The 13,451-nt window shown below is 46.9% G+C and overlaps 1 protein-coding gene across 2 annotated transcripts in view; it reads right to left on the bottom strand.

Annotated features, from left to right (window-relative positions):
- The window catches only part of STC1 (stanniocalcin 1), a 31,923-nt gene that overhangs the window by 14,279 nt on the left and 4,193 nt on the right, over positions 1-13,451 (bottom strand). Inside the window, exons 1-2 of one of the 2 annotated variants that reach the window (XM_033949947.1) lie at positions 7,187-7,348; positions 2,395-2,537 (exon numbers count right to left, since the gene is read on the bottom strand). In XM_033949947.1, the coding sequence (XP_033805838.1) occupies positions 2,395-2,537; positions 7,187-7,325 (282 nt within the window). In that variant the 5' untranslated portion in view covers positions 7,326-7,348. Of the gene's footprint in view, positions 1-2,394; positions 2,538-7,186; positions 7,349-13,451 lie in introns of those variants that run through there. The other variant, XM_033949948.1, reaches the window with a different exon arrangement.

Genomic DNA, 13,451 nt, shown 5'->3' on the forward strand with positions numbered 1-13,451 from the left:
GTGCTCGGTCCTGTGCTATTTATAAACGACCTAGAAATTGGCATGACGAGTGAGGTGATTAAATTTGCAGATGATACAAAATTATTCAAGAGCAGTGATGACACAGAAGGATTACAAAGACCTACAAAGAGAAATGCGCTCGCAGAATGGGCCGCAAAATGGCAAATGAGGTTCAACATGGATAAGTGCAAGGTGATGCATGTTGGTAACCAAAATCATGTGCACGAATACAGGATATCTAGTGCTATACTCGGAGAGCACCCCCAGGAAAGAGACTTGGGAGTACTTCTAGACAACTCAATGAAACCATCCATGCAATGTGTGGCAGTGGTGATAAGGACTAACAGAATGCTAGGAATGATTAAGAAGGGGATAACGAACAGATCTGAAAAGGTTATCATGCCGTTATACCGGGCCATGGTACGCCCCCACCTGGAATACTGCGTCCAACACTGGTCACCATACATGAAAAAGGACATAGTACTACTTGAAAGGGTCTAGAGAAGAACAACAATAAATGGTTAAGAGACTGGGGGAGTTGCCGTACAACGAAAGGCTAGAGAAACTGGGCCTCTTCTCCCTTGAAAAGAGAAGACTGAGGAGGGACATGATCGAAACACTCAAGATATTGAAGGAAATTGACTTAGAGATGGAGATTGTTCACCCTCTCCAAGGTGAAGAGAATGAGAGGGCACTTGCTAAAGTTAGAAGGGAAAAGATTCCGTGCAAACATAAGGAAGTTCTTCACCCAGAGAGAGTAGTGGAGGTCTGGAACGCTCTTCCAGAGGCTGTTATAGGGGAAAGCACCCTTCAGGGATTCAAGACAAGGTTAGATAAGTTCCTACTGGAACAGAACATGTGCAAGTAAGGCTAGACTCAAATAAGGCACTGGTCTTTGAGCTAAGGGCCACCGTGTGAGTGGACTGCTGGGCACGATGGACCACTGGTCTGACCCAGCAGTGGCAAATCTTATGTTCTTATATTGCTATATTTAGCCTATTTCACTCAAATGTCAGTATAATAATGCTATTAGGTCATTTTTATAAAACTACACTATTACTACAAGGTGAGTTATCTACAAGGGGGCGCTGAAAAATAGAGAATGGCACGGTGACAAAATTCATCACCGTCCCCGCGGATAACCGTGGGAAATAATCCCATGTCATTTTTTAGTGTCTATTTCAACCTCAGTCTTTCTACACCAGCATTCTTCAAAGCAAAGCTTGAGGGCCAGTGGTTGTGGCCATTCATACTCCGATTCTTCTCTCTCTCCTTAAAGAATGACATGAAGATGGTTTGGGGACTGGAACGGTGATTAATTTTGTCACTGTGTCATTCTCTACTGAAAAATTCAGCCCAACCAACAGAGTTGGGGCATTTCCATCAAGGGCTATACACCTAGTCCAGTGATTTTCTACATTTTTTTGTTCCATCGGAAAAATATGGAACAAAAAAAAAAAAAAGCGGAAAATCACTGGACTAAGTGTAAAGCCCTCAAATCACTGGACTAAGTGTAAAGCCCTCAATGGAAGTTGCTCTAACTTTGTTGGGCTGAGAACTTTTCAGTAGCCCCTCATGTGTCTAATTTCAGCTGCTATATACCACCTTGGATGAATCTCTCCACAAAAGCAGTTGAGAAATCATGTGTCCAAGTATCAATAGAAATTTGGGAAGTGCTTTTTAAAAAATTTAAGGTGCACTAAGAAGAGTGCTATTTACTGAATCAGGTCCATAACGTGTAAGGTGCAACATATTAAAAAGATTGAACTAAAATTTAAAACAAAACTGCAAAACATTTTTCTGGTGCCTGATTATCCAAAATGTGTTGCTACATATGACAAAAACTAGCCATATTAGACCAGTAAAGGAACTATGGTCAAGCATATAAACTAAACTAAACTATACTGGTAGATAAACAGTATCATTTGTCCATACAAACCATAGCTCATTTTTGACCAAAAGAGGACTCAGTGGGTTATAGAAATAAGCCATTCAATTTGAGATTCTTAAAAAACTGCAGCAGTATAAGTCAATATCCTAGAATTAGTTACTGCTGGGTGGAACAATGGTGCAAGGTCCCCCCATTCTGCCAAATTTATTTTATTAAACCAGTTTCCAAAGATAATCTAATCCTAAACTCTCTCTCCAACCCCCACATACCAATAAGAGGTCAATGCTTTGTCTGCAGTCTGAGACTGCATTTTTTTAGAACCTGGATCACTTCCTCAGCTATGACTCCATGTCATATCAATAGATGGAGTAATTACCACAAAACAGTCACAGGAACAGGCAGACCTCTATCTCCCATTATTTCACTGCTATTTACAGCAACAAAAAAGGGATGAGAAAAGACAGTCTAACCTGAAGACGACTTATAAGTAGTAACCTTCATACCTGAGTGTCAAATTTAGCAGCACTGTAGAGGAAGGACATGCAGATGTCATACAATCCATCGGTGTCACAAGTTGAATTTTCTAGGCAAGTGAACACACTGCATCCTACTTGGATGGCGCTATTGAGACAGCGAACCACTTCAACTGAAAAGAAAGGGAAGGTCTGTATAAAGGCAGGATATATGTTTGCATTCTCTTCAGATATGTAGCCTTGCTTTGAAGGCACATATATGATCACCTCTAGGAAAAAGTGATTAAAGCCACCGCAAACAAACAATAATAAGAGTTTTTAAATGAATTTTTAGAGCAAACAATTTGAAATACAACAGTCCAAACCTCATCCTTTTATGTTAAGAATTTTTTTAAAAAGTTAACATGTAACTTTTGTAGACTGCTTATTAAACTCATGATAAAAAAAACAAACACATAAAAACACCACCCTGACCATTCTCTAGATTTTGGGTCTGCTACTTATTCACCTTTTCTCATAGCTAATCACATATGACAAACTAAACCTTTTACAAAGCCGCGTTAGGCTTTTTTTTTTTTTTAATCACTGGCCACAGCGGTATTAGCTCCAACGTTCATAGGAATTCTATGAGTGTTGAAGCCATTACCGCCATAGCCAGCAATAAAAAAGCCTAATGCGGCTTCGTAAATGGAGCCCTAAAGCACTGCTTGCAAAATGAGGAGAATTCTTCCTGGCATGTCATCTTGCAATAATATGAAGAAAAAAAAATCTCCGATTATATACTGTGCCTTACAACAATTGCTCAGAGTTGTATAGCCTTACCAAGGGCTGAATGCCCCTATATTAGGACCTACTACCCAATCATTGCAGATATAATTAATTCAAGGATATTTATACTTGTTTTTAACTTGTACGTTCAATTTACAAAAAGTATGTATATTTGAAGCAAAAATCACTTAGCTTTGAAACGTGCTCATGAACACGTATCAAAGCTACCGGAAGTGATTTTTGCTTCAAATATATATACTTTTTGTAATTTGAAGAACATACAAGTTAAAAACAAGTATAAATATCCTTGAATATACAATTCTGAGCAATTGTTGTAAGGCACAGTGAACTCTATGATAATAGAGTTAAAGATAAAGAATATATAATCAGAGATTTTTTTTTCTTCACATTATTATAATGTTACCCTTAGATCTCCATCTTCACAAAAACAAATATTTCCTTGGTTTTCATTACAAGGTGACCATGTCATCTTCTTGGCCAACCCTTTCCCCCAAGTAGGTGCAACTGAAACACAAGAGCAGTACTCTGTCTAGGAGAGAGTTTCTGACCTCCAGAACGGACATTTACTTGTCCTTTGGCTACAGACTTTTGTAACACCAGTAATCCCAGTTCTGCCTTCTTCCTCTCTCAAGTTTAAACACTTGAGATATTCCAAACATGCTGGCAAAACGTTTCACATCATTACATGCAGGTCTTTTTCGAACCTTCAATATTTTTCACTGCGATAAATTTTTACATTTCATATCAGGGGATTCTGACTGTACTGTATTATATTTTGAGTTAGATACACATTGAATTGCATAGTAAACCTTAAAATAAGTGATGGTCAGTTATAAGCATTTTTTTTGTCTAAGTCAGTTCATTCAAGAGCATGCCAGAAAAGGATTGGGACATGTATACTGCCTTTTTGTAGCTGTGTTACAAACTAGAGAATGACACGGTAACAAAATTCATCACTGTTCCCGTCCCCGCGGATAACCGCGGGAAATAATCCCATGTCATTTTCTAGTGTCTATTTCAACCTCAGTCCTTCTATACCAGCATTCTTCAAAGCAAAGCTTGTGGGTCAGTGGTTGTGGCCATTCATACTCTGATTCTTCCCTTTCTCCTTAAAGAATGACATGAAAATGGTTTCATAAGAACATAAGAAGTTGCCTCTGCTGGGTCAGACCAGAGGTCCATCGCGCCCAGCAGTCCGCACCCACGGCGGCCCATTAGGCCCATGACCTATACGGTGATCATTGTCTGAACCCTTAAATCCCCTTTGGTCTCTATCTATACTCTCTCTATATCCCATCTCTACCTCTATCTGTATCCTTCAATCCCCCTATCTTTCAGGAATTTATCCAATCCTTCTTTAAAACCCTGTAGTGTACTCTGTCCCATCAGAACCTCCGGCAGTGCGTTCCAGGTGTCCACCACCCTCTTGAGTGAAAAAGAACTTCTAGCATTGGTTCTAAACCTGTCCCCTTTCAGCTTCTCCGAGTGCCCCCTTGTACTTGTGGTCCCCATTAGTCTGAAGAATCTATCTCTGTCTACCTTCTCGATACTTCTCATGATCTTGAAAGTCACTATCATGTCTCCTCTGAGTCTCCGCTTTTCCAGGGAGAAGAGCCCCAGCCTTTCTAACCTGTCTGCGTATGAAAGGTTCTCCATGCCTTTTATCATTTTCGTCGCTCTTCTCTGAACCCTCTCAAGCATCGCCATGTCCTTCTTGAGGTACGGCGACCAATACTGGACACTCGATACAGCAGCATGATGACTTCCTTCGTCCTGGTTGTGATACCCTTCTTAATAATACCGCCAGTCCGAGTATTGTCCCTTCACCCCAACCCTTTGTTTTCTGCCTGCCAACCAATGTTTAATCCATCTGTATATATCCCCTTCTACCCCGTGGTTTTGCAGTTTCCTAAGTAGTCGCTCATGGGGTACCTTGTCAAAGGTTTATCCGCGGGGACGGGAACGGTGATGAATTTTGTCACTGTGTCATTTTCTATTACAAACACACTCAAACTAGTTTACATACAGGTACTTCAAGAATTTTCCCTATCTGTTCCAGTGGGCTCACAATCTAACATACCTGGGACAGTGGAGGATTAAGCAACTTACCCAGGGTCATATGGAACAGTACAGGGTTTGAACCCACAACCTCAGGGTGCCAAGGCACTCTAATCACTACACCATACTCTCCCAAACATCTAGTGTAGATGGTTTGCAGGAGGGTGATAGGACTTGCAAGCCTGTCAGGCAAGAGCAAAGAGCAGCTCCACAATGGGCTATTGTTTGTTTAAATACATCAATACTGTGTCTTAAAAGCAGGTGTTAACCTTTCCTATAAGCTGAATGTCTGTCCCATTACATCATCCAGGCAAGCAGGTTCATTCTTTTCTTTGTGTAGAGTCTGAGTGGAGAGAGTGTCAAATAGTTAATAGTTATGGGCATGGCAAGCCTTCAGTACAACCTTCTTAGCCTAACATATCTTCACTTAATTAAAAAGAAAGTGAAAGGTCCTTTGAAACTAGTGTGCTGAGAGAAGGTAAGAAGGAGATCCCATATAGGGTCCCTTTTACAAAGCTGCGGTAGTGGGTCTGATGCAGCAAGTGCACTGAAGGCCATAGGAATTGGATGGGTTTCAGTGCCTTTGCCGCTGCAGACTTGCTACCATGGCTTGTAAAAAGGGCCCATAGTCTTATGACAAAATCTTAAATACAGATGGGTATACTGGTAAATAGCTTATAGATCAGAAAAGGACGGAAGGGAATAATGTAGTACAGTGGTTAAAGCTACAGCCTCAGCATCCTGAGGTTGTGGGTTCAAGCCCACACTGCTCCTTGTGACCTTGGGCAAGTCACTCTATCTCCCCCCCCCCTTGCCCCAGGTACATTAGACAGATTGTGAGACCACCAGGACAGACAGGGGAAAAAATGCAAAATGTTCTGAGCTCCCTTGAATGAAGTGTTTCTGAGCCTGGCATCTGTATAGGAAGAAATGTTAAACTGAGGTCTAAACTGGAACTGCATTTCATCTCATTTGCTTTAAAGACCTACTGTCTTAACACACATATTTTGGCTCCAGTATGAATAAAAGTGTCATTTTGCATTAAAAGAAAGTATGCAAAAAATCTTATGGTAGCCCATCTGTTTGTTGTACAGTGAAGTCAAGAAGCAATTATGAATAAGGCTTCCCACTATCTTTTTTTCCCCCCCGGTTAGCTATTTTAATATGCATTATAAGTTTGCATTGCTTTAGGCATACTGAAGTCAGGATATGTTTCTATAGCAACTAAAGTACTAAAAAAAAAGTGAGCAAATATACCCAGAAACCCCACTGCAGTGCTTTGCAAATGTGCAATGGACCATCATCTGTTCATGTGCTCCAAATTGGCCACCTGTACTCTTTTCATTAATGTCTGATCTCAGCACTTTAATAAGAAAGGGGTCAAGTACATGAAAGGCATTTGGTTTCAGGTTTGACAATGCCCTTATGCCACTTGCTTGTCTTCAAAGTGTTGATCTATATTTCTTTCCAAGACCAACCAGACTGCATAAAACACCTTTTAAGATTTCTGTGAATCTTAATTCAGAGATAGAGAATACTGGCATCCTGACAAGCAATGGTTCAAAATACTTAATAAATTTCTCTGCACACATTCTCAGAAAGGACACATATCAAATGCTACTTTTTAGTAGTTTTTCTGCATCAAAAAATGCAGAATCTATTCTAATATTTTATTCTATTACATCTTATTATTAAGATCTTAATTCTTTGTACAGAAAAGTACCTCTTCCTATTAGGAAAAAAAAAATCCTTTCCCCAGCTAAATTCATCTTTTATTCTCTTGTCAAATAAGTGTATCGCGTCTTTGTTTTCAATTACATGACAATTTATTCCTAACCACTATAAAGTATGTGGCAGGAAGCCTGTAACTGGGACCAGCCATCAGATGACATTTTAAAAAGCTGCTTGATCATGAGATGCCCGGAAAGGAGAGCAGCCGGCTCCAATCGAGTGCTGCTGCTTGGGCTGCCTTTACCTGAGTGTTGGGCGGCCAGCCTCGCCTTCCTGGGGCTCACCGAGTCATTCTGCTCCATTTCGTAGGCTATGGACGCACCGACGAGCAGCACAAGGACCGCACCTGCCTTGGGAAGCATTCTCAGAAGTTCTCGGATCATTTCTCTCTCTCTCTTTCTTTCTTTCTTGGCTGTGCTTTTTTTTTTTTTTTTTGAATGAAGATCTGGAAGTGGTCTCCCTGCTGTCCCTCCTCCTCCCAACCCCACCTTGCTCCCGGCTCCCTCACCCCCCTTGCCTGACTGCCGACTGGTGGGACCGCACGTACAGCTTATATGCACGAGACTTATCTGGAAGAGGAATCGGCGACCAATGGGCAGTCGCCCAGGGTCCAGCCAATGGGAGGCTGGGCTCATTCAAGCACAGGAGAGGTACAGCTGCCGATAAGATATAGTGGAGTAGTAGAATGAAATATATTAGAGCAGTTTCGGCATCGTTGATGCAGAAAACAACTACTTAAAGGGAGATATATTTTGGCAATAAAACTAACATTTAATATGTGCACACTTAGCCACTGAAGTTCAAAACATCTGTGCCTCCAGGCCATCTTGAACTGTTCTCCCCCCGCCCCCTTTTTCGTGGAAGACAGGAGAGCAGCTCAGACCATGGCACCTTTCTTCTGTGGAGCAAAGAAGAACTGCTGAAAAAGGTTTCTCTCAGTTAACTAAGTAAAACTTCAGAGTTCTGTTTTTTTTTTCTCTCTCTCTCTCATCGTTTGACTTTGACCGTGTCTACATACCTCAGGCGGGGGGTGAGCGGAGGGATCTGTTCTTGTAGCACATTGCACAGCGTGGGTGAGATTCATCCAATTATTCCACAGGTCATCTCAGAAGATTTAATAGGCAGATACAAAAAAAACCCCAAACAGTAGACTAAAAGTCGTGTTAAGAATCCTTCTTTTACCACTGCAGTCCCCCCCCCCCCCTTTCTTTAAGTGAGACATATAATTCAACCGTTAGAGTAGCTGGAGTCCAATCCCAGACTTGCACTTTTAATTTTAATCGACTTTGCTAGATCACGATATCCATGAGCCAGCTGGCTATTCTAAATAGAACTGTGAAGTTGGCAAATGCAGGCTATTAACCACGAAAGCCTGCCTTGTAAGTTGTATCTCCTGTAGGGGAGTAGCTTAACGCTTAGAGCTGGCTACCTAAATCATCCTGTAGGTTTAAATCCTCTTTGTAGAAATGGGTCATTCTGCCTATTTTGATACCCTGGATGTATAATTTTCTATGTAAGTTATAGTGCACAGACAAAACATCCACAGTATTAGCCACTGCAGCTCTATGGGAACATAATAGGCTAAGACAGTTATCATTGATGTATTTATCAGAAATGGGAGCCCGAGACCGAGTATCAAGGGCGAAATATAATGCGGGGCTGGAGAGCCTCCACGTGGCGCGTCGGCGGGGCGGTCGGGGGGGCGGAAAATTAAATGAAAATTATAAAAGAAATTTATCTTGATGTCTGATTGGCTGGGGTAAGGCAAAAGCCGACCTTCAAATTTGATAGGTCGGGAATCGACGTGCTCGCGAGGAGAGGGCTTAAAAGGGGGTGGGCCTGGAGGACTCAACCGTTTTGGGTCCTCCAGGGCGTTTTTCTGACCTTCTGTGCTTGTTGTAGCGGCGGCATGGCAGCGAGGTCGGCGATGGCTGGTGTGCAGCAGTCGGAGGCGGCGGAGATTTCTTTCAGGGCCGGTGATTCCCTGATTGAAGACCCCGATGAGCAGGTGGGTGCGGTTTGTGGAGTGGCACAGGGCAGGCCTGAGCGTAGGTCCAAGCGCGATGCGCTCTCGGCCATCGCGATTGCAGGCTCTGCGGGCCGTGTGGGTGGGCGGTCTCCGGTGCAGGGGGTGTCCCAGATTGTGACTGCACCGCGCAAAGCGACGGAGAAGACAAAAGCCGGAGGGCGGTGCAAGTCGGGTGGACGGACGTCCGTTCGGCCTGAAAGCGGCAGCTCTGAGGTTCCTGGTTCTCTGCAGGGGGCTGGGAGTGCGGTTCCTGTTTCCCTCCAGGCTTCCGGTGACTTACCCGAGCCTGTAGTGCTTCCCCTGTCTCTCTCCGGCGCTAGCGGTGTAGAGGTGCATGCGGCCCCGATTTCAGGGTCGGATGGGTCTGCCCGCTTAGAGGGGAGGGTTTTTCAAGCGTCGCCCCAGCCTTCCACTAGCTGGGGCGCTGGAGCGTGGGGTGCTGGTTCTGGGGGGCCTCTGGGGGTGCCTTACGGGGCCTTCCCGTGGGGTCCTAGGCAGCAAGGGTGGTGTTCTGGGCAGCCAGGTTGGGGTCTGGGTTTGTTTTCTCCTTACTGGGGTGGAGGTGTGCCCCCTGGGTGGATGGGCGGTTCCTTGCCGAGTGGGACTGGGGGCGCTGGTTGGGGGGCGCCTGGGGCTGGTTTCCTGGGCTCTGTTCCTGGTTTTGGTTTTTCTTCGCAGAGTCCGCTGGTCATGCAGGAGCCTCCTTGGAGTGCGGTTGGCAGCGTTCCTGGACCCTCGTCATGCAGCGTCAGGGCAGTGTCGGATCGGCAGCACAGCGAGAGAGCTTCGGTTGCTTCTGCGGCGGAGCCAGTTGCTGTTGGCGGAGGCGCTGCTGGTCCCTCGGCCGATGTGGTGGTTGCTGGACGTGGCGTCACTGTTGTGGAGCGTCCATCGGTGGCGTCGACGGAGGTTGTTTCCAGTGGCATCTCCGTTCCTGTGGAAGGACCTTCTACTTCGGGTAAGGCGGCGCCTGCTGTGGTTGCTGGGGGGAAATCCTGTCAGAAGAGGAGTAAGGGGAAGCGGCGGCATAGGCGGCATTCCTCTTCGTCTAGTCAGTCTTCCTCCTCGTCCTCCTCTGCTTCGTCGGCCTCCTCTTCTTTGGGTCCGGGTCCGGTGGGGGATGTTGGTGCTGCTGGGAGCGGTAACGTTGCTCCGCAGGGGGAGGGTCAGGGTGTGCCTGCGCTGGTGGCACTGACCGAACTTTGGGAACGGGTGCCGCGTTCTTTGAGGCGTAAGATTAGGCGGCGTTCTTGCTTGGATATTTTTCGTCTTATGGAGGGTAGGGTTCATCGTCGGAGCCTTAAGTAGTCTAAGCGGGAGGCAGGCGCTACCAAGCCCTTTCCGGTCGCACGGTCCATTCTCAATTGGATCCATTCTTTTATGCGGCTTGCTAGTGTTTGGGGTCGTGCGCATCCGGGAGATTACGGTCTGTTGTTAGCTTATGCGGATTCTGTGCTCGACGCGTACCAGCGCTTCGGGGGCTGGACGTGGTTGAATTACGATGAGGCCTTTAGGGACAAGATGGAGGAGAACTCCCATATGTCGTGGGGTACGCAGGATGTTAACCTGTGGCTGACACATATGTCCTCTAAGCCTGGCTCGGCCTCCGGGAGTGGGGGTCGTGTGCCGGCAGGTGTTTCTGGCGGCGGACGGCCCTTTCGGTCCGGGGCGGGGGTGGGATCCGTTGGGGGAGCTGTCAGCGATGTCTGTTGGAGATTCAACAAATTGGGCTGCTCCTTCTCTGATTGCAGGTTTCGTCACGCCTGCTCTCAATGTGGGCAGCCTCATCCCCTGCCTAAGTGCCCCAAGAAGCCCTCTGTGGGGCCCGCAAGTGTTGGCAAATAGCGGCGGATTCGTTGCTGTTCCCACTCCGGTTTTGGTGGGCGTTTTGGGCCCGTGGCTGCGTCGCTACCGGCCGGTGCGAGTTGCTGCTCTGTTGGAGCGCGGGTTCTCGGTTGGCTTTGACATACCGTTTCAGGGCGAGTTGTCGGGTGTGCGGTCGCGCAATGCGCCGTCAGTTTCTCATTTACGTTTAGTTGTCCGTTGTAAGTTGGAGGAGGAATTGCGTTTGGGGCGGATTGCTGGTCCTTTCCGGGAGCGGCCGTTTCCGGTTATGGTGGTGTCTCCACTGGCGGTCGTTCCTAAGAAGGAACTTGGTAAGTTCCGCCTTATTCACAATTTATCACGTCCTGTTGGGTGTTCTGTTAATGATGGTATTCCGCGGGAGCTGTGTACAGTGCGGTATTCTTCGGTGGACTGCGCTATTCGGCTTATCCTCCGGGCCGGCCGTGGGGCTCTGTTAGTGAAGGTTGATATTCAGTCTGCATTCAGGTTATTGCCCGTTCATCCTCAGTCTTACCCTTTATTAGGGTTTCGTTTTGAGGGTGCTTACTTTTATGACCGTTGTCTGCCGATGGGTTGTTCTATCTCGTGCGCTTATTTCGAGATGTTCAGCACGTTCCTTCATTGGGTGGTGGTTCAGCGTGCTGGGTTGGATGCCGTGGTTCACTATCTGGATGATTTTTTGTTTATAGGTCCACGGGGTTTGGACGATTATGGGCACCTAAAGCGGGTTTTCGAAGCAATGGCTGATGAATTTGGGATACCTTTGGCGCTGGACAAGTCCGAGGGACCTGTTACGTCCCTGGTTTTTCTGGGTATTGAATTGGATTCTGAGGCCTTGGTGACTCGCTTGCCTTTGGTTAAGGTTCGGAAGTTGCTCGATCTTATTGAGCGCGTGTTATCCGCTTCTAAGGTTACTTTGCATGTCGTGCAGTCTCTGATTGGCTCCCTTAACTTTGCTTGTCGCGTCTTGCCCATGGGTCGTGTTTTTTCGCGTCGGCTGGCTGCTTCCACGGCCGGGGTTAGGGATAAGCAACATTTTTTGCGTCTGTCAGCTGTGGTGCGGGCGGATCTCCGCATGTGGGCCTGTTTCTTGCGAGACTTCAATGGCTGCTTGCCTATGCAGGCTCCGGAAGTTTCTAATGGGGATTTGGAGTTATTTTCTGACGCTGCGGGAGGAGTTGGTTTTGGCCTTCACTGTCAGGGTGCTTGGTGTGCTGAGCGGTGGCCCCAGGCTTGGGTGGCTAAGGGTATTACGCGCAATATCACGCTGTTGGAACTGTTTCCCTTCGTTGTGGCCTGTGAACTGTGGCCTGACAAATTGAGGGACAAGCGTGTTATATTTTGGTGCGATAACCTTGGGGTGGTGGAGGTAGTTAACAGGCAGACGGCTCACTGCCTGTCGGTGGCCGTTTTGGTCAGGGCACTGGTTTTGCGCTGTCTGCGCCTCAATGTGTTTCTCAGGGCTCGGCATGTGCCCGGTTTGCAGAATGGCATTGCTGATGCTCTCTCTCGTTTCCATTTTTCGCAGTTTCGACGACTGGCACCGGAGGCTCGAGAGGAAGGTTCGGTGATGCCGGAGCATTTGTGGAGCCTGGTCGAGAAGGAGTGTGGGAAATGCTCCATTTGTCGGTAGCGCCTGCTACCTGGTCACAGTACTCAGCGGGTTTCCGCGTGGTTTCTACCTTCTTGTTCAGCAAGGGTTGGGTTCCAGGGCATGTGGCCGAGTCCTTTCTTGAGGATTTTGTGCTGGATTTGAGCAGGGCTGGGGTCTCTAAAGGGGTGGTGCAGGGGCGGTTGGCTGGTTTTGCCTTTTTCTGTCGGGCGCTAGGTTGGAATTGTCTTTCCTCGGGTTTCGTGGTTCAGCGTTTGCTTCGTGCTCTGGGGAGGGTTTTGCCTTCCAGGCCCGATTCTCGCTTGTCTATTCAGCACGACTTGCTTGTTCAGCTTCTGTTGGTGCTACCTGATCTGGCCCACTCTCCTTATGAGTCGTCCCTTTTTCGGGCGGCTTTTTCGTTAGCCTTTTTTGGGGCTTTGCGGGTAGGGGAGTTGCTGGTTTGTGTGGGTGACAGGGCTAGAGGGCGCGGGTTGCTAGTTCACCATGTGCGGCTGGGAGCAGGGGAGGTCCGGGTCTGTGTGGCTAGTTCTAAGACGGATCAGGCTGGTCGTGGTCGGTGGTTGGTGCTTCACCGGGTCGTGGGTTGTGTTTCTTGTCCTGTGGCTTGTTTGACCGAGTTTTTGTCGGTGCGGGTTGCGGTTTCTCCTGTATTGTTTGTGCACGCTAACGGGTCCCCGCTTTCCAAGTTTCAGTTCTTGGCTGTGCTTCGTTTGGCCTTGGTCCGCTGCGGTGAGGAGCCTAGGCGTTATGGCACTCATTCGTTTCGGATCGGTGCGGCCACCAGTGCTAGTGCCGCTGGTATGTCAGAGGCGGGCATTCGTCGGTTGGGTCTGGGGCTTTCCGCGGTTACATTCGCCCGTCGGGTTCGGTTTCGGGAGGTGGGGGTAGTTCACTTGGTTTGTAATTGGTCCTGTGGGATATTGTGGCTAGTCTTGTCCTGTTATGGCTCTTTTTGTTTATTTTTCAGGTGCTGTTCGGAGCATTTTGGTGTGGATAATCGGCCATTCCTTTGTTCATTGG

Source organism: Geotrypetes seraphini, chromosome 6 (genome assembly GCF_902459505.1).
Source record: "Geotrypetes seraphini chromosome 6, aGeoSer1.1, whole genome shotgun sequence".
Classification (NCBI taxonomy): Eukaryota; Metazoa; Chordata; class Amphibia; order Gymnophiona; family Dermophiidae; genus Geotrypetes; species Geotrypetes seraphini.